At 38.3% G+C, this 20232-nt stretch overlaps 1 protein-coding gene across 2 annotated transcripts; it reads left to right on the plus strand.

The window, feature by feature from the left end:
* The first annotated feature begins 5460 nt into the window (after positions 1-5460).
* On the plus strand, positions 5461-20208 carry mest (mesoderm specific transcript). Of its 2 annotated transcripts, none has more exons than XM_051688305.1 (12): positions 5461-5661; positions 5889-6078; positions 10376-10455; positions 10693-10770; positions 10905-11041; positions 13905-13963; positions 14075-14115; positions 14213-14283; positions 14517-14618; positions 15661-15737; positions 17194-17257; positions 19068-20208. In XM_051688305.1, exons 1-12 carry the CDS (start codon positions 5566-5568, stop codon positions 19183-19185), a joined length of 1113 nt encoding a protein of 370 aa, XP_051544265.1. In that variant the 5' UTR covers positions 5461-5565; the 3' UTR covers positions 19186-20208. The 2 variants fall into 2 exon arrangements, with proteins under 2 accessions (XP_051544265.1, XP_051544267.1); XM_051688307.1 differs by having other exon boundaries at positions 10935-11041.
* Positions 20209-20232: the final 24 nt, after the last annotated feature.

Genomic DNA, 20232 nt, shown 5'->3' on the forward strand with positions numbered 1-20232 from the left:
AATCCTAGGATGTGTTGTACCTTTATATGACATTAATTGATGAAATAATGATAATTTTTGTGTGACGTCACTTTTTCTGTGGATATGAGTCAAAATGAAATCTTCTGTCATATTTTTGAGTTCGTGTTAGCCCCAATTTCACGTGTAATGAAAGTTTACGTTTAGTTAAAGTGCCTTGATGAGAGCAGTATTTACACTGAAAAGTGATCAGAGAGATCATATCTCCAGATCTGAATGTCATAGAGACTTTGGGGTGGGATATTTTGACTTAGGATAGTATGTTAGTTTTGGATAGTTCACCCCAAAATTTACATTCAGTCATTATTCACCCTCATGTTGTTCAAACCACATATGACTTTCTTTTTCAGTACAAAACTGTATCACATTTTTGATTTGCCAAACAGCTGTAAATTACAGCTTAATGCATTATGTAAACCTATATAAGCACTTTACAGATATGAATTCATAAATAAATTATATTAACCTCAGCCTTCCTGCCATTTACATATGTTTTTTTAAGCAAAGAGTTCAGGGGAACAGATGATGGGTTTTTGGTCATCTGTTTAATCATGCTGTCAACTTTTGGGCCATGTGTAGTGTTTTCACAAGCAGGATCAAAGATTTATTCACTGAGTTAAAGATTTCATTGTTGGCTCAATGTAATGAAGATATTAATTTCTGAGAAAGAGACCTTGCTACTAAATTGGTCGTGACATTAGACAACCCAAACAAGACCAACACTGATAAAGCACGAACATGAGTCCAGAAGTGAGAAATGTAATGTGTTTTATGACAATAATATGATGTAAACTGTTTTAAAGTCATCTTCACCCTGCAGCTGAACATGCCAAAGTGATTTTGCTTCTTTTCATATCAAACGTCATTAGCATGTTGAATTAATGTTTACATTTTGAAACATTACCTGGATATTGAGCAGGTCATGATTTACAGTCATGTGTATAATCGGGGATTATTTAGCAGAGATGGGCCATTTCAATTAAAATGAATGGGAGAAGCTGGAACACTCAACCAAGGAGCTCTGAGCACCCAACGGTCAACAAATGTAGAAAGGAAGTCCCGCCTTACACTTAAAAGAGCCAATCACCTTTTAGATACAGACATCACCTGTCAATCAACTCTAGAATGTGCATGCACATTAGCTATACAAGCAGGGAAAATTGCGCTTTTTAGCGTAATATCAGGTTAAGAATCACACTTTATGATTACACTATTGTCAGATTTTATTGCTGATTTGAAATATGTTCTTTGGTCGTAATCTTAACCAACCATTTTTTTGATTTTGGTCTTTCTCCATTCAAGTAGATAGGAGCTGCACTTTCATGACTGGAAATAGTCTCCCAAGAGTGTTCCAAAGATGGCCGACAGTGGACTGACTTGCTAGAGAGACTTTGGTTTCATTCAAGGCTTCCAATCTAAAGGCGAAAAAATGAGAGAAAAGTGCGTTTTGTTTTTGTTTTGTTTTTTAATTGTGGGAACAATACTAGCGCTCTATCCAAGTATATGGCAGAAGTAGTACGAGTAGTATGCAATTCCGCACTCAGCCATGCACAGAGAGAGTTGGATTTATAGTCGAAAAGACAGAATGTTTTGTTTTGGTTTTTTACTAACTTTTTATAGTTTTATTTTGTAATATATTTTTTCCACAACAAGCATACAACATGTTGTATATATATATATATATATATATATATATATATATATATATATATATAACATTATAGAATAGAAATAAATTGATTTATTTTGTTCCATCAACACGTTAAAACGAAAAAATCCCGCACTCTGAACATGGAATTGGCGGGGATAATTACAATGCATGGGCGCCTGCAGGATTTAATGTGAGGGTACGCACAGAAATCTGCCAAGAGTTCTGCACGGGCCTTAAAATGAAACCCGTACTCAAGACCGTGTGGCCCAAATGATACCGTCGGATTTTAAGCCCGAACCCGACCCCGAAATTGCTTACTATCTAATTTCTTCTCTTAGTATCTTCTCCTAGTATAGCTGTATTTTATGTAAGCATATAGGCAACATTCTTAACAGTACTGAAACAGTAAACATACACAGTTTTAACAAGGCATGGCAGCCCCTTAGTACACTAGAGCAGAAGGGGAAAAAGCATTGCCTCACTGTTTATTTGCTGAAACTTCACCTGGTGCAGAACAATCTGGAATAATATGAAACTCATCCTAGGCCGTTTGCCCGATCGTAACCAAGCCAGTGCAGATGGATTCAGCAGTGTCCCAGTATGAAAAGTTATCAAAGGAATTTTTAAATTTTGATTCATCATCAAACAGTATGCCAAAATGTAAGTAGTGGGTGGGGCCACTTTCACTAAAATATTTATAACTCTTGAAAGGAATGAGATATTATCACCAAATTTGGTACACATATGTATGAGGTCATTCGGGGGACACACAAAAAATTGCCTCTTGGTGGCGCTATAATAATTAAAAACATAAAAATGGCTCCAACTATGGAACCGTTGGTCCGATAGACTTGAAATTTTGCATGCAGTTTATTTGTCCAAGGTGTCATCAAGGTCTATGAGGACAGTCGCATATTTTAAAAAACATGGCCAATCAGCTTTCAGCAGCTTTTATATAAGACCGATCAGAACAAAACCTTGGAAGGCCTATTTGTCTCTTGGCAACAGTCCTCTCTGTGCAAGATGCGGTGAAAATGTCAAAGACATTCGTCCAGCGAGTGTTTAAACAATGGGAAAACAGAACAGACGTGCGCAAAAACACTTTCGGTGTGAACGCCCCCTAACTCGTCCGTTCGCGCGTGTCTGTGATTTAGAGCGCGAGCGCGAAACAGGATCGGTAGGCCTGTTTATTTTTCAATTAATTACAAACCTGAACCCGCCCCGAACCCTGTCGGGTTCTCGGGTCCGGTTCGGGTTGCAGACCTCTAAATCTGCCTAATAAACCTTATATCTAGGGGGGTCCGGGGGCATGCTCCCCTGTGAGATATTTTGTGTGTGCAAAAAACAACACCAAAGCGTTCAATTCTGGTGACTTTGAGATAAGTATTTATTTATTTTCTCGAATATGAGTAGCATTCATGTAATTACTGGCTAAAGCATTTCTTCAAGTAACCGTTCAGACAGACGCGTTTTCGCGCTAAAAAGCAAAACGAATAAAGCAGAACGCAGGTGTCTCGAGACGCGTTTTTATCAGTTGAACAAGTACTTTTTAACTTGACACAGTGTCTAAAAATGCAGAGCTCCCGTTATTTTATTTTTATTTTGTAATTTTTTTTATCTGAAATTAAGTAAAATCATAACACGCTCCATAAACACAGTAAATAACATACCGTTTCTCTGGTGCTATAGAGATCTCACTGAATGTGCTTTCCGGGCGTTCACTAACTTAATTGTAGGTTGGGAAGAAACACGGAGACCAGCAATCAAAAGTGTTTGTTGTCATACTGTACTTTAACACACTGTCACGGTGTATGCAGAAAACATAACGTTCATTTAAAGTGAAACGCTGCAACACTGTTTACATTGAGCCCCCTTCTTCTCTGATGTTGCTTTTTGTAATTTTGGAGCTTGGCACCTTCATCTTTTTTGTTTTAGTTGTGCGTTTTGGGATAGTTTTGAGTGAAAAACATTCCATATGCCACAGAAGGCATATGCTTCTAAACCACAGGTCTGTATCATTCTATGCTCAGGTCTTTGAAGGACTAATGCCTGTCTATTTCTACTGGTATTTTGAATGCAGATATACTAACTGTCCACAAGGGGGGACTAGCAAATTGTTCTGTTCTCATGCCTGTCTGTTCATGTGTAGTATTTATATCAGTCATTTGTTAACTCCAGCTTATGTCAACAGTGATAGATGTCAGATAGATAAAGATTTTAACATTCATTTGTCCAAAACTGTCTTATGTTCCATATTTATTAATGCTGATTCACGTATGGGTCTCAAGAGAAACCTGATGATTACCTGTTTTGACCAGGAGTGAACGACTGTAGTCACAGAACAGATCAGCATTACATTCAACTTAATAAAAAAAGACTTTAGCTTGAGTACGCAGATGCCAAGTTTAAACGAGGCCAGGCTTTTTTGGAATTAAATGCATGGCCCAACATCAACCAACCTTCATTCTATTGGCACTATTATACGATTTTTATGGTTAAAAACTATGGTGCAGTTTGCCATCCGCTCCACTAGGTGGCATGAGCGGGCTTTACTTCCAGCCTAAGACCTTTGGATCCTTGGTAACATGATGCCTGACCACAGTGCTCGTCTAGAAGGGATCCCTCTCTCGTCAATCTCGCGAGATTCTGACACTGTTAATTTGAAGCTGCACTGCAACGAGGAGCGCTTGTAAAAGGTTATTTTAAATCGTCTGTTTATACGAACAGTCACTTTTGATGGTCAATTCAAGCTCTAAAATAACTATTTCACATACTAAATTTGATAACTTTAGCTCTACTTCTGCTACTTTGGGCATGAGACATTGTTGGTCACTGAAGAATTACATCAATCAGCCAAATTTTTGGGAGTATGACTGGGTGGTCAAGTTGTATCATATTTACCTTTTGTTAAAGAAGCTCCGGGTTCTAATCCACTCAGATGCAACTTTATATTTTAATAAACACAGATTGCATCCGCATGTCAGTGGACATATATATTGAGCGGGACATTTGTTTGCATTTTTCTTTGTGATTCGACTGGAAAAGAAGCGCGAGCTGCGAAACACAAACAAAATCTCCACAAGATTTGTTTGACATTTTCCAGTTCTAAAAGAGATAAACTTCTTTAAACAGCAGCTAGCTTTTTTCAACACAAACACTTTTTAATTCATGAATTACTATTAATGTCAGTTAAGTCACAATAATAGAATCTAAGATTTAAAGTAGTATGTGCCTTTAAATGAATGTATTTCAAAATATTACTCTATCCAAGAAACATGGGATGTTATATGAGATTTCAAGAAGACAACAGGATTTCTTACTACTACTACTACTACTACTACTACTACTACTAATAAGATAAAGGCTATTTGGACTAAGTGCAAATAGTGTTAGACAGTTACTATTTGCACCTCTAATTAAATACTAACAGGGCATCAATACAGTGTGCTTATTTAAAGTCCCACAGACACCCTACACCAGCCTATCACTGCGGGGAAATCAACCTTTATATTCACTTTATTTATTATTATAAGTAGTATTAAAGAAAATATTAAAAGTGGAGACAGGAAACAGGATGGGGAAAACTGGGTCAAAAGGTGGATTAAATCCCAGGTCACTATGTGGCAGGTATTTAAACCTACTGCAAATAGTCACTCTATGATAATGATAATAATGTTATATTATTGAAATTTCTAATGCTTTCCATCATTAATACGCTGAGATGCGAGCAAAAAAGCACAGACGAAAGCATCTTAACAGAATGCGCATGCGCGAGAAGTTCACGAGAGAGGGATCCCTTCTAGACACGACTAATAACAGTAGCCTCAACACCTTTGAGTGTACTAAGCCAATGCAAGAATAGACCCTAAAGGTGACAGCTCACTGACAGACCCTAAATGTCGTGTAACAGCACATATTCCACCTCATCATCAAACACAACCGAGACTCCCTGCGATCAAGTGCAGAATTCGAGTATGACACGCGACTCACCAGTAAGTAACTTTCCGCATATTCAATTGCATTTCTACTGTACCATTACTAGCATGTATTATGCAACAGTCATTATTTTGCATAAAGTCTGTATGTATCTTTCTTTCCACACCGGAAGCGTCATCTGTTATGTCATATCAAGGCCCTCTGTCAAATCGTTTAGGTGCATGTTATGTTAGATTAAATGCATTAGTGATTATGCTCATGCGCTGTAATACACTCTGTATAGAAGAATGAAGGCGCGAGCGGTGCGGCCCGTCGCAAGAGCAGGGAATGGTGGCTTCACGTGGGTCTGCTGTGCATTCCTCTGGTCGCCGTGTATCTGCACATCCCTCCTCCAGAACTCTCATCTGCGCTTAACACTTGGCGTTCCTCCGGACACTTCTTCACATTCAGAGGCAACGACATCTTCTATAAAGGTATAACGCATTTGCTCGCTCGCTCTCCCTCTCTAAATACTACACACACACACACACACACACGCCTATGAGGTCAGTTGTTTGACATGATAAATCACAGAAGTATACTGTAGTGTGTCATATGACCTCATTAATTGAGACTACATATTTGTAATTTTAAAAGAATCATGTCACACTGCATGATTATTTAAGTGAACTGCAACAAGGATATTACAAAATCATCCTTTATACATTCATATACATTTTAAACTAAAATCGTGTTATCAACTGGTTCAGTGATTTGATGCTCTCTCTCTTTTTTTTTTTTTTTTTTTTTGTCCGGATCTATTAAGTAATTCAAAAATAAATAAAAATGCAATTCACACAACTATTACTTGAGTACACCTCTTCTATGATGAACACATTTTCAATTACTGTGTTTAAAGTCATTTAGATATTATTTTTCTGGGGCTTAAAGTAAAAATTGTATTTTAAAAATGAAAGTTTAAAAATATATCTCTCATTAAAAACTGAAATTCTTGAAAAGATATATGTTGGCATGAGCAGTGCAGAATACTCTTTTATTATTATTTCTTAAAACAATAAGCAGTGAAAATATTTGTTTTAAAATATTATTAATATTGGAAAAACATTTGTCCACCAAATCAAAGTCACTTGGTCAAACCAGCATGTAGGTTGCCATTTTTTTGTCATGTGACATTATATATATACATACACTATAGTGCCAAAAGTATTCGCTCATCTGCCTTTAGACGCATATGAACTTAAGTGACATCCCATTCTTAATCCATAGGGTTTAATATGACGTCGGCCCACCCTTTGCAGCTACAACAGCTTCAACTCTTCTGGGAAGGCTTTCCACAAGGTTTAGGAGTGTGTTTATGGGAATTTTTGACCATTCTTCCAGAAGCGCATTTGTGAGGTCAGACACTGATGTTGGACGAGAAGGCCTGGCTCGCAGTCTTCGCTCTAATTCATCCCAAAGGTGCTCTATCGGGTTGAGGTCAGGACTCTGTGCAGGCCAGTCAAGTTCTTCCACACCAAACTCGCTCATCCATGTCTTTATGGACCTTGCTTTGTGCACTGGTGCGCAGTCATGTTGGAACAGGAAGGGGCCATCCCCAAACTGTTCCCACAAAGTTGGGAGCATGGAATTGTCCAAAATCTCTTGGTATGCTGAAGCATTCAGAGTTCCTTTCACTGGAACTAAGGGGCCAAGCCCAGCTCCTGAAAAACAACCCCACACCATAATCTCCCCTCCACCAAACTTCACAGTTGGCACAATGCAGTCAGACAAGTACCGTTCTCCTGGCAACCGCCAAACCCAGACTCGTCCATCAGATTGCCAGATGGAGAAGCGTGATTCGTCACTCCAGAGAACGCGTCTCCACTGCTCTAGAGTCCAGTGGCGGCGTGCTTTACACCACTGCATCCGACGCTTTGCATTGCACTTGGTGATGTATGGCTTGGATGCAGCTGCTCGGTCATGGAAACCCATTCCATGAAGCTCTCTACGCACTGTTCTTGAGCTAATCTGAAGGCCACATGAACTTTGGAGGTCTTTAGCGACTGACTCGCACTATGCGCCTCAGCATCCGTTGACCCCGCTCTGTAATTTTACGTGGCCTACCACTTCGTGGCTGAGTTGCTGTCATTCCCAGTCACTTCCACTTTGTTATAATACCACTGACAGTTGACTGTGGAATATTTAGTAGCGAGGAAATTTCACGACTGGACTTGTTGCACAGGTGGCATCCTATCACAGTACCACGCTGGAATTCACTGAGCTCCTGAGAGCGGCCCATTCTTTCACAAATGTTTGTAGAAGCAGTCTGCATGCCTAGGTGCTTCATTTTATACACCTGTGGTCATGGAAGTGATTGGAACACCTGAATTCAATTATTTGGATGGGTGAGCGAATACTTTTGGCAATATAGTGTATATATATTTGTGTGTGTGTGTACACTACCGGTCAAAAGTTTTGAAACACTTACTCATTCTTTATTATAATTTTCTTCACATTTTAGAATAATAGTAAAGTCATCAAAACTATGGAATAACATAAATGGAACTATGGGAATTATGTTGTGACTAAACAAAATCCAAAATAAATCAAAACTGCGTTATATTTTAGCATCTTCAAAGTAGTCACCCTTTGCCTAGAATTTGCAGAAATGTACTCTTGACATTTTCTCAACCAACTTCTTGAGGTATCACCCTGGGATGCTTTTTAAACAGTACTGAAGGAGTTCCCATCTATGTTGGGCACTTATTGGCTGCTTTTCTTTATTATATGGTCCAAGTCATGTGTGTGTGTGTGTGTGTGTGTGTGTGTGTGTGTGTGTATATATATATATATACACCACAGGTGTGTTGAATGCTTGATTCTGATTGGTTGACGATCATTCTAAGGTGTGCAATTATTTTTCAGTAAACCAATGGCTATGAAGATATTCCAGGTCTTGATCGCATAACGGTGTCATATCACTTCGCCAAATCATTTCAGTTATTTCAAATAGCTGTACAGGCTACCACAGAAAATATACACTGATCAGCCACAACATTAAAACCACCTGCCTAATATCATGTAGGTCCCCCTCGTGCTGCCAAAACAGCTCTGACCCATTGAGGCAAGGACTCCACAAGACCTCTGAATGTATCCTGTGGTATCTGGCACCAAGACATTAGCAGCAAGTTCTTTAAATCCTGTAAGTTGCGAGGTGGGTCCTTCATGGATCGAACTTATTGGTCCAGCACATCCCATAGATGTGCAGTTGGATTGAGATCTGGGGAATTTGGAGGCCAAGTCAACACCTTCAACATATTGTCATGTTCCTCAAACCATTCCTGAACAAGTTTTGCAGTGTGGCTGGGTGCATTATTCTGCTGAAAGAGGCGACTGCCATCAGGGAATACCGTTGCCATGAAGGTGTGTATGTGGTCTGCAACAACCTTTAGGTAGGTGGTACGTGTCAAAGTAACATCCAAATGAATGCCAGGACCCAAGGTTTCCCAGCAGAACATTTCCCAGAGCATTACACTGCCTCCGCCTGGCCTAGCTTCTTCCCATAGTGCATCCTGCTGCCATCTCTTCCCCAGGTAAATGACGCACGATCTAAAAGAAAGCATGATTCATGGTCCAGTTCTGTCGCTCACGTGCCCATTGTAGGTGCTTTCAGTGGTGGACAGGGGTCAGCATGGGCACCCTGACCGGTCTGTGGCTACACAGCCCCATACGCAGCAAGCTGCGATGCTCTGTGTCTTCTGACACCTTTCTATCATGACTAGCATGAAGTTTTTCAGCAATTTGTGCTACAGTAGCTGTTCTGTGGGATTGGACCAGACGGGCTAGCCTTCGCTCCCAGGCGCATAAATGAGCCTTGGGCGCCCATGACCCTGTCGCCGGTTCACCGGTTGTCCTTCCTTGGACCACTTTTGGTATGTACTAACCACTGCATACCAGGAACACCCCACAAGACCTGCCATTTTAGAGACACTCTGACCCAGTTGTCTAGCCATCACAATTTGGCCCTTGTCAAAGTCGCTCAGATCCTTACACTTGCCCATTTTTCCTGCTTCCAACACATGAAATTCAAGAACTGACTGTTCACTTGCTGCCTAATATATCCCACCCCTTGACAGGTGCCATTCTAACGATATAATCAATGTTATTCACTTTACCTGTCAGTGGTTTTAATGTTGTGGCTGATCAGTATATGTATATTTTATTTATTTATTTTTAAAAGGCATTCAGGGTGCATGGATAGTATTCTAATACCTTTCACGTGATGGTTACAGAACATTATATTTTTAAAGTCAGTATACATTTTTTGTAGCAAATGCTACACATGTTTTTCAAATAATTAAGAAACTAAATTGGGCAGAAAGATTACAAAAAGATTAAAACTGGATTTATAAAAAAACTAATTTTGATCACCTTGGACAATCTTAGAGTTATGACTGTGTGTGAAGTTTAAAAAAAAAATATTTTGACTTTATTTTATGAATATGCACATTTTGTGCAGATCATATGGAGTAACCCTGAGAAAACCTCTTGATATTCTCGACTCAAAAATTCATAATATTTGTAAAAAAAAAATTTCTTACCTTGAAAAAATATGTTTGAAAACTTTTTACCAGTTAAACACTTTGCCTTTGAGAACTGAATGAACTGCAGAAACTAAAGCATACCTTCATAAGCTTTATAAGAACAGTCCACTAATATTCATGTTACAAAGTAGATAACTAGTAATGTTGTATGCTAATTATATACTACTGTATTCGTATTTGTTACTAGAGTCATTTGGTGTTGTGGGAAGCTCTGATGTTCTGTTGCTACTTCATGGTTTTCCTACTTCCAGCTATGACTGGTACAAGGTGAGCAGAACACAGAATCATTCAAAAGTGACTTTAAAATGCTGACTTTTTTAAAAATGATTTTCTTGTGACTTAAAGATGCAATTTTCATATATAAAACTGCATCATCATTACAGCCAGCTAGCAATAAATGAAATAAGTTGCAGTATACAGACAATAACTGCACATTAAGCTAGCTTTGGATGTGTTCACGTTGCTCATGATGTGTTTGTTCAACCATGATCTCTCAATTTTTAGATCTGGGATTCTCTGACACTTCGCTTCAACAGAGTCATTGCCCTCGACTTCCTGGGCTTTGGTTTCTCAGACAAACCGGTAAGATGAAAGCTAGGCAATCATTACAAGTAAATGTCATTAAGTTCTTCCAATACCACTGTTTGAGATATATGTTTTTTTCATCTGCAATTTAATTTCTGTGTCAAAATAATGATTTATGGCATGGTGACCAGAGACCACACCGTTACTCCATCTTTGAGCAGGCCAGTGTGGTGGAGGCCCTGATTGCTCATTTAGGTCTGTCAGAGCAGAGGATCAACGTCCTGTCACATGACTATGGAGACACTGTAGCTCTCGAGTTACTGTACAGGTGAGCATCTGCTAAAGAGTTGTAAAACTCTCTTGACATCATTCAGTGTTTGTTGACAGTGTCTACGAGATCAGGAGATTTAAGCCACCAACCTAAACAGTAATCTTGGGCTGCACGATTATGACAAATATAATTGTCAATTATTTACCTTGATTTTGTAATAACGATTATTAATGTTGATTAATAGAAGTTATATACAACTTCATGCCATGTTCTTTATGTAGGCTACACATACTGAACAACACAAGCTGAGAAATGTTAAAGGAATTTTCCAGGCCCAATACAAGTTAATATCAAGCAACAGCATTTGTGATGTAATATTGATTACTGCAAAAAATGTCAACATGTCCCTCATTTACTTAAAAAAAAAAAAGAAATCGGGGCCTGGGTAGCTCAGCGAGTATTGACAATGACTACCACCCCTGGAGTCGTGAGTTCGAATCCAGGGTGTGCCGAGTGACTCCAGCCAGGTCTCCTAAGCAACCAAATTGGCCTTTTTGCTAGGGAAGGTAGAGTCACATGGGGTAACCTCTTTGTGGTCGTGATTAGGGGTTCTCGCTCTCAACGGAGCGTGTGGTAAGTTGTGCTTGGATCGCGGAGAATAGCATGAGCCTCCACATGCGGAGTCTCCACGGTGTCATGCACAATGAGCCACGTGATAAGATGCGTGGATTGACTGTCTCAGAAGCGGAGGCAACTGAGACTTGTCCTCCACAACCCGGATTGAGGTGAGTAACCACGCCACCATGAGGACCTACTAAGTAGTGGGAGAATTCCACTGGGGATGGGAATTTTCGAGTAATTTTGTAAAGTCTAAAGTATGCTTCGGTCAGACGCGAACGTTGAGCGTCCGCGTACAGGATGCTTGACGCTAATCTCGTCATCAACAGAGTGCACGAGACTGAACACGTGTCTTTGAACACGCAGAATGCACATGCACCTGGAGTTATTTGCACTAATTAGAGGGTCCACAAGGTGGCAGCACTTTGAGACGTTGCTGTCAACGCGCAGTTATATGGAGTATACTTTGATAGGCTCGCGTTCGACTGTATGCAGACGCTGAGCATTCGTGTCAAAATGGAAGTATACCTTGGGCTTAACCCACAATAATACGAGTAATCGATTACTCATAAATTATAATGTCTGTTAAAAATATAAAGTATGACACGTACATGAAATTTATATTTAGTTTTATTCACAAATGTTATTAAAAATGATTTCAAAATAAGCTAACTTCAACAAACTATGTTTTGCTTTTGGGAAAAAAAAATAAAATGAGAAACATGCATAAAAAAAAGATTTAAAAATAACAGGAAAAAACATTTGCACTTACCCAGAGCTTACATAGAAACCAATACTGACGGCATGAGGTAATGCAAATAAACTCTGAGTCTACATAAAGGCTATCTTATTTTTATCCTTTCACATATTATTATTCAGAAAAACAAGTGGTGAAAGTTGGCTTTTTATAAATTGTGCTCTGCCCGTATTCAGAGATTTAATTCAAAGGCTTCAGAGATTCTCGTACCACTTTGCATTTCCAGCATAAAAACAGATCCTTGCCTATGCAAAAAACGAATTTTAACTGAGTTGAATTCAATAAGAATCAAAAAGTATTGTCACACTTGGCTTTGTGACACCAGACACCATCACATATCACATTTTACAACTTCGTTGCCATAATGAATCAATGCCTGTAAAAACTATAAGCGATTTTATCACTTTAAAATCATGTAGAGGAGATTTTTTTATTTTTTATTTATTTTAGATATGTTAACACATATAATGTTTACATCTTGTGGCTGTTCTTTTGAAACCATGTGTATTTTATTGTTTATGGACCGGCTTCATTCACTTCCATTGTAAGTGCGAGTCGAAAATATATGGTGTACTATATATGCTACAAATGCTGTCGATTGAGCTTAATTTGTATTGAAACCGGAATATTCCTTAAAGCTGAATTATCTTTTTAATTGCTTTTTTTGTATATCAGTAAATCAACTTCACATTGTCCTACTTAGTAGCACAAAAAAACTAAACTGTTTTTCAATGTGACAATATTAGTACATCAAACACTGACCTCTTGGCTCAATTCAAAGAATCCATATTTCAAAGCTGTGTGTTTTTATTGTTGTAGGAAAGTGAGTAGACAGTATATTTTAACATTTTGAATATAATGTTATTTGTGATTTATAATTGATTAAAACCAGAAGCCCTCGCACCTGACATCATATCTTGATCTGCTGCGGTGTCTGAAACAATTTTGCATGCTTAAAATCTTGTGTGGGCACCAACACACTAGAGTTTACGCTGTTAGAGAGTGCTGCAAATGCATTGATTGTCAGTGGGGATGGTAGGTCATGGGTATGGAGAGGGAAAACGCAAGGGTTTGAGATAGTGACGCTCCGTCATGCGACCAACAGTTGAGAACATTTTTCAACTTTTGCCGCAACACACTCTGACGTAGGCATCTGTTAAACAATGAGAATCTCAGAGAGGTGGTTCCAGTTGTGCTTTTGGAAATCAAACTGGCTGTATGCCCGCTTGAATTCAAACTGACACGACTCTTTCCACACCCTCCAAACAGAGCTTACACATTCCAATCCATCTGCACTTTTCACAATTAGTTAATTGTGGTAGCCATACATTATACAACATTCTGATTACTTGTTTGATTAATTGTGCAACCGTAGTGTTACCTTACATCTTCAACCCTTGTGTTAACATCTTAAGCAACTGTTCTAGATAATAAAATGCAGAAAGACTGAACTGTACTGTAGGTTAGGACAGAGTTACACAGTTAGGGGCTTAATGTTTCTGTCAATATGATCTGGGTGATTCTCACATGCAGTTAAACACACAGGAGTGACCATAACAGGACTGGACACATCACCATAAATAGCCTCTGCCTGTCAAATGGAGGTACATAAACGTTTCTCAGAGCATACTTTTTCTTAATGTTAGTTTTAATTGAGACATTCATATTTAAGATTATATACGATCATGCCAGTAACTTGTTTTTGTTCTTTCAAGGTATATTTCCAGAGACTCATCATCCAAGATTCATGCAGAAAGTGAGTGTGAAACAGATGCTTTATAAAGACATATTTGTTTTAATTCTTGAATAAATGAGAAGTGAATAATACTTGCAATCTTTATTGACATCTACAGGTGCTAAAAGACTCGGGCATCATTTCACCTTTACTTACTCGCCTCATAAACTTCCAGCTCTTCTCTAGAGGGTAAGTGGAGTGTTTTAGGATGGTGGGGAATGGGGGGGGTGTAGACACCTGGATGTTCATTAATGCACAGTTTGAACTGTTTTTCATATTTTACATAGCTGTAAATCATTTCATTGAATCACTAATCTGTTAGCTATAGCTTAAAACATTCAATTGCAAAAGTTATTTTGGATATTTTTACCCAAATACATTTTGTAGAATGGTCTATGTTTATACATCTCTTTAATCTACAGAATAAGGGATGTTTTTGGACCATATACTCAGCCAACCGAAGCAGAGTTCTGGGACATGTGGACAGGCATTCGCTTTAATGATGGAAATCTGGTCATGGACAGGTAATGCTTATATCATGTGTCCACTTTTGTCCATATATTGTGTCTGTAAAGTTATAAAAGGGCTTTGTAGAGCGGCAGCACTCCATGCTTTGCTTATAATGATGACCTTTACATACACCAATCAGCCACAACATTAAAACCACCTGCCTAATATTGTGTAGGTCCCCCTCTTCCCACCAAAACAGCGCCAACCCGCATCTCAGAATAGCATTCTGAGATTATATTCTTCTCACCACAATTGTACAGGCGGTTATCTGAATTACCATAGACTTTGTCAGTTCGAACCAGTCTGGCCATTCTCTGTTGACCTCTCTCATCAACAAGGTGTTTCCGTCCACAGAACTGGTGCTTACCGGATGTTTTTTTGTTTTTGGCACCATTCTGAGTAAATTCTAGAGACTGTTGTGTGTGAAAGTCCCAGGAGATCAGCAGTTACAGAAATACTCAAACCAGCCCGTCTGGCCCCAACAATCATGCCACGATCTAAATCACTGAGATCACATTTTTCCCCCATTCTGATGGTTGATGTGAACATTAACTGAAGCTCCTGACCCGTATCTGCATGATTTTATGCACTGCTGCCACATGATTGGCTGATTAGATAATTGCATGGATGATTGTTGGTGTCAGATGGGCTGGTTTGAGTATTTCTGTAACTGCTGATCTCCTGGGATTTTCATGTACAACAGTCTCTAGAATTTACTCAGATTGGTAACAAAAATAAAAAATAAAACATCCAGTGAGTGGCAGTTCTGTGGATGGAAATGCATTGCTCATGAGAGAGGTCAACAGAGAATGGCCAGACTGGTTCAGTGCTGTTCTGAGTTGCGGGTCGGCGCTGTTTTGGCGGCACGAGGGGGACGTACACAATATGAGGTAGGTGGTTTTAATGTTGTGGCTGATCGGTGTATATAGCCCAAAACAATGTCCGGGAAATGTGCTTTTCCTTCACAGACATCATTGTGAAGGAAAGCCTGATGTTAGTTTTACCATACTAAACATTGCACTGGACCAACAAACCTCTGCTGTGTGTTTTGTCCAGTATCCTACAGTACATTAACCAGAGGCTGAAGCACAGAGATAGATGGGTGGGGGCCCTTACCTCAACTTCAACACCATGTGAGTATGCAGACTTTCATTCATTACTAAAGTCCTGTAGTTTTGATGACTACTGTCTATGGCAAGGCTTTGCTAGACCACCTAGTCTAGCCAACTGAGGTGATTCACTGTCTAAGTGTGTATATGACTCACTCTGGTGGCTTTGCTTAAAATCTTGGCCATAAGCTAAGTAGTTTAATCCATTGAAAATCACAGCGGAAGCTACTTAGCCCATCTGTGAGCATTTGAGATAATGGTTAAGGTTACAGCACATATTGTCAGCATTCACATAGTTGAGTGATGTGGTGTGGTATACAACATACACTACATTACTGAAGCATCAGATATAAATATAGCTTAATAAGAACTAAGGATGTCGAAAGTACTGGTACTCCGACACCAAGTCGAAACTAAAATATAAAAAGTCAGTGTTACGATACCAGTGTTTCTGCAGTACTTGTAGTACAGACTCAGTTCGACACACACACACACACACACACTGTCTGACCGACACATGACTGCTTCCAAATGCTCACACACAAATTTGACTTATTTGGGAAAAAATTAAAGCACATTTAGTAAAATTAAAATCGTGATATGTCCTAGTGTGATTATTAAACCGCGAAAGGCTGCAATCTTAGTCTGCATGAGTTGCATGCTTTAAAGTAAATGTGTGAAGCCGATCACGCTGTGTTGTATGAGATGACAGAGCAGAGCACTCATCCACCGTCAAGCACACAGCACATGTAGACTATATATTCATATAATTAAATCACAGCATTTGCACTTTATTAATCACACTGGGCAATGTAGCAGACTGCTTATCCAGAGGTGTGAAGCTTCCGTCAACAACACACGTCAAAATAAAAGCTTGATTTAAAATAAAAGGTAGACGAATAATGTAATGTTTAGCATATTAAGATTTTAAAACATTTCCAAATGAAAAAAGTATTGATGACTGTTGTTTGACAGTGCCTCCCCCGTCAAAGTTTAAGGAGTGGGTAGATGACTTGAAGTGACGGCCCAAGGTTAGTTAAGTTGATATCACATCGAGTTGTTTTGAGGGCCAACAACTGCACATGTTGAGCCCAACTCATTTTTATTTCCAACTAACACTTAAAATGGTTGTCATTCTCTGCCTGGATCGCTCGTTTCTAGACTTTTTACATTGTTTTTTTAATGGAGACCAGAACCAGAAAACAGTCCAGTGACCAGTAGAATCATCATAACACCCCAGTGGTTGGTTAGGAAAACTGTGGATAAGGTACCAGGCAATATTTTTAGCACATTCTACAGTGTTAGGGAAAATGTATACCCATCAAAACAAACAATTTTTACAAACTTTCCACAGGAAGATTGCATCACCTCCCGCTGTGCAATTTAGTCATAAAACATATTTTTCAAAATTGTTTCTTTGCAAATGTAAATTACAAGGATGACTAGGAAGAATTTCATTGCTGCATCTTCAACTTTGTAGTGCACATGATCTATGGACCACTAGATCCAGTTAATCCACACCCCCAGTTTATCCAGCTGTACTGGTGAGTATATGTCAATTTACATTTAATATTAACCTTACCAAGAGGTTAACCTTTTTTTTTTTAAAGATATTTTTTTTTTAAAGATATTTCTACATGTCTATCTTTTTTCTTTTTACATTTACAAAAAGCAATTGAATATTTAAGGCAACTGTTATCGTAGCCTTTACAGAGTTTTTGGTACCCCATCATGCTGAGGTTGGGATTTGAACCCATGCATCTTCGCAGCTCTGTTCTCAGAGTCTGCATTTAACAACCACACTTTTTAAATTAAAGGAATTGTGGGATTTTAACCAATCGTATTTTCATGGACGAAAGGCGGAAGTTTGGGGTGCTGTTCAGTATGTTTTTTTTAGGTGATGCTTTGTTACATATGACAAAAGAAACTTCGTAAAAGATTTAAGAAACTTGTTGGATTCGAACAATGACTTTCAGGTACAAAATCTTATGTGCCACTGAGTTTTGAGTGTTTTGCAGTGTGTTTTTGGGAGGTGTGCTTTGTTACATATGACGAGTAAACTGAAAAGTTGTCAGATTCGAACCAAGAATTTCATGAACAAAAGTTTAATGTTTATCTCTTGAGCCACTGAGTTTCAAGTGTTTTGTGGTGTTTTTGGGAGGTGTGCTTTATTACATATGATGCAAGAAATGTAAAAAATGTACGGAAATATTTTAAACGGTTGAAGAAACTCAACGACTTTCAGCTACGATATCTCATGCGCCACTGAGTTGAGAAAGTTTTACATTGTTTTTGTGTTGCATTTTTTTTAATGTTAACGAATGGAACCTTATTGTAAAGTGTTACCCATATAACGAAAGAGGCTTGAATATTGTCATATTCAAACCAAAAAAAGGGAAAAGGTTATCTCTGGAGCCAATGAGTTTTAGTGGGTGAGGGTTTTAAGCACAGAATTAAGAACACAAAGCACCTAATATTAATGAGATAATTTTCCCTAAAATGAAAATTCTCATCATTTACTCACCATCATTCCATCCAGATGTGTATGAATTTTTTCTTTCGCTGAGCACAAACAAAGATTTTTAGGAGAATGTTTCAGATCTGGTGGTTCACACAATGCCATACAAAGTTAATGGTGGCCAGAACTTTAAATGTCCAAAAAGCATCAGCATAAAAGTAATCCAGTGGTTTAACGCATGTCTTCTGAAGCAATATGATGTGTGTGTGAGAAACAGATAAATATTTAAGTCCTTTTTTTTTTACTATAAATCTCCACTTTCACTTTCTTTTTTTGTTTTTGGCAATTCACATTCTTCGTGCATATTGCCACCTACTGAGAAGGGAGGTTAATTTATGGTAAAAAAGAAAAAAAAGGACTTAAATATTGATTAGTTTTTCACCCACACATATCATATCATTTAGAAATATATGGATTTAACCACAGGAGTCGTGTGGATTACTTTTATGCTGCCTTTTATGTGCTTTTTAGTGCTTCAAATTTCTGGCTACCATTCACTTATTGTATGGACCTATAGAGCTGAAATATTCTTCTAAACATCTTTGTTTCTGTTCAACAGAAGAAAGACAAACACATCTGGGATGGCATGAGGATGACTAACTGATGAGAATTTACATTTTTGGGTGAACTATACCTTTAATTTCTTGCTCATTTCATGTACATGTGCATGAAACTACTCAAATCTTTTTTTAAATGTTACATTTAAAAAGCTACCACTGTATTTTAGGATTGTTTCAGCTACCCACTACACAGCCAGAAGACATTAAGATTCATCACATCTGGTTACTTAGGATTTCAAGCCACCTACTCCGGATTAAATTTATTTATTTTTACAGGAAACTAGTCCAGAGATCCACAGTATCGGTTCTAGATGAGCATGTCAGTCATTATCCACAGCTGGAGGATCCCACAGGCTTCATCAAAGCCTACCTCAGCTTTATCAACTCATTCTGAGCTAAAGCCTTATACGAGGACCAGAGAGAGCTGCACAGAGTTCTACATTAATCATGAGAATTAAGATTTTACAGAGGAAAAGCATTCTCAAATGAATATTGTCCCAAATAAGCTGTGGCACAAGTGGGGAAAAAGCATATTCCAGTCTATTTGTTTTCAAGCAATAAAGTATCAGTCGTGAAATACAAGTATTATACCAAATGTCTGAACAATCATTACAATGGTCATTGCTTTATTAGTGATGGTGGCCCAGGGGTGCACAACACAAAAAAATTAGCAAAGCAAATAAAAGCTGAAAACACAACGGAAATAAGCCACAACACAACAAATGAAATCAATCCAGTTCAGAATTATCAGAAAATAAATATTTATAAAAATTACTTAGTTGTACTGAAGTGCTCTGGACAATGCATACCTGGTTGGGTGTCTACCAGAACTCCTTTTTATTACTTTAACACTTCCAAAGGCAGTGCTTAAATTGGGCTGGTACGCCACACCAGTAATGATGAAAATGTCACAGGGCACAGATTTTTTTTTCCCATATCCAAAGGTATCAAATGAATTTATATTCAGAACTACATTTGTAGCATACACAAAGTCTCTTCTGTTTAGATTATTTTTAAAATGGAAACACATTACACATTGACTGGGGAACTTCTCTTGTGAGTGACTTGCAGTGGGACAAGCAGCTCTCTGCTTCCGAGCAGCCTTAAGATCTCACATGCATTGAGTCAGACTGCCACATGACTTGAAACACCGTATTTAAAAAAAAAAAAAAAAAAATGGTACGTTTTGCTGTGTTGTGGCTTATTTCTGTTGTGTTTTCAAGCTTTATTTGCTTTGCTAATTTGGTTGTGTTGTGCTTCACTCCTGGGCCACCATAATTAGTTCTTTACATGTTTTTTTTTTCTTTTGCTTAAATGTAAAATGCTGTAATGACATAAAATAATGTAAATTGTAAATAACTAAATTTGTGTTTGAAGCATTAATGCCTTCATTCAAATAAATAAGTCTTTATATGAATTGTGTCATGTTTTATGTAGAAAA

This window comes from Myxocyprinus asiaticus, chromosome 45 (genome assembly GCF_019703515.2).
Source record: "Myxocyprinus asiaticus isolate MX2 ecotype Aquarium Trade chromosome 45, UBuf_Myxa_2, whole genome shotgun sequence".
NCBI lineage: Eukaryota > Metazoa > Chordata > Actinopteri > Cypriniformes > Catostomidae > Myxocyprinus > Myxocyprinus asiaticus.

What these genes read in the sequence shown, in the direction of transcription:
- mest (XM_051688305.1), top strand. Translation starts at nt 5,566, where the DNA reads ATGTCGTGTAACAGCACATATTCCACCTCATCATCAAACACAACCGAG. An exon ending in CCAGCTATGACTGGTACAAG is followed by an intron (nt 10,456 to 10,692) that starts GTGAGCAGAACA and finishes CTCAATTTTTAG; the next exon opens with ATCTGGGATTCTCTGACACT. An exon ending in TTGGTTTCTCAGACAAACCG is followed by an intron (nt 10,771 to 10,904) that starts GTAAGATGAAAG and finishes CATGGTGACCAG; the next exon opens with AGACCACACCGTTACTCCAT.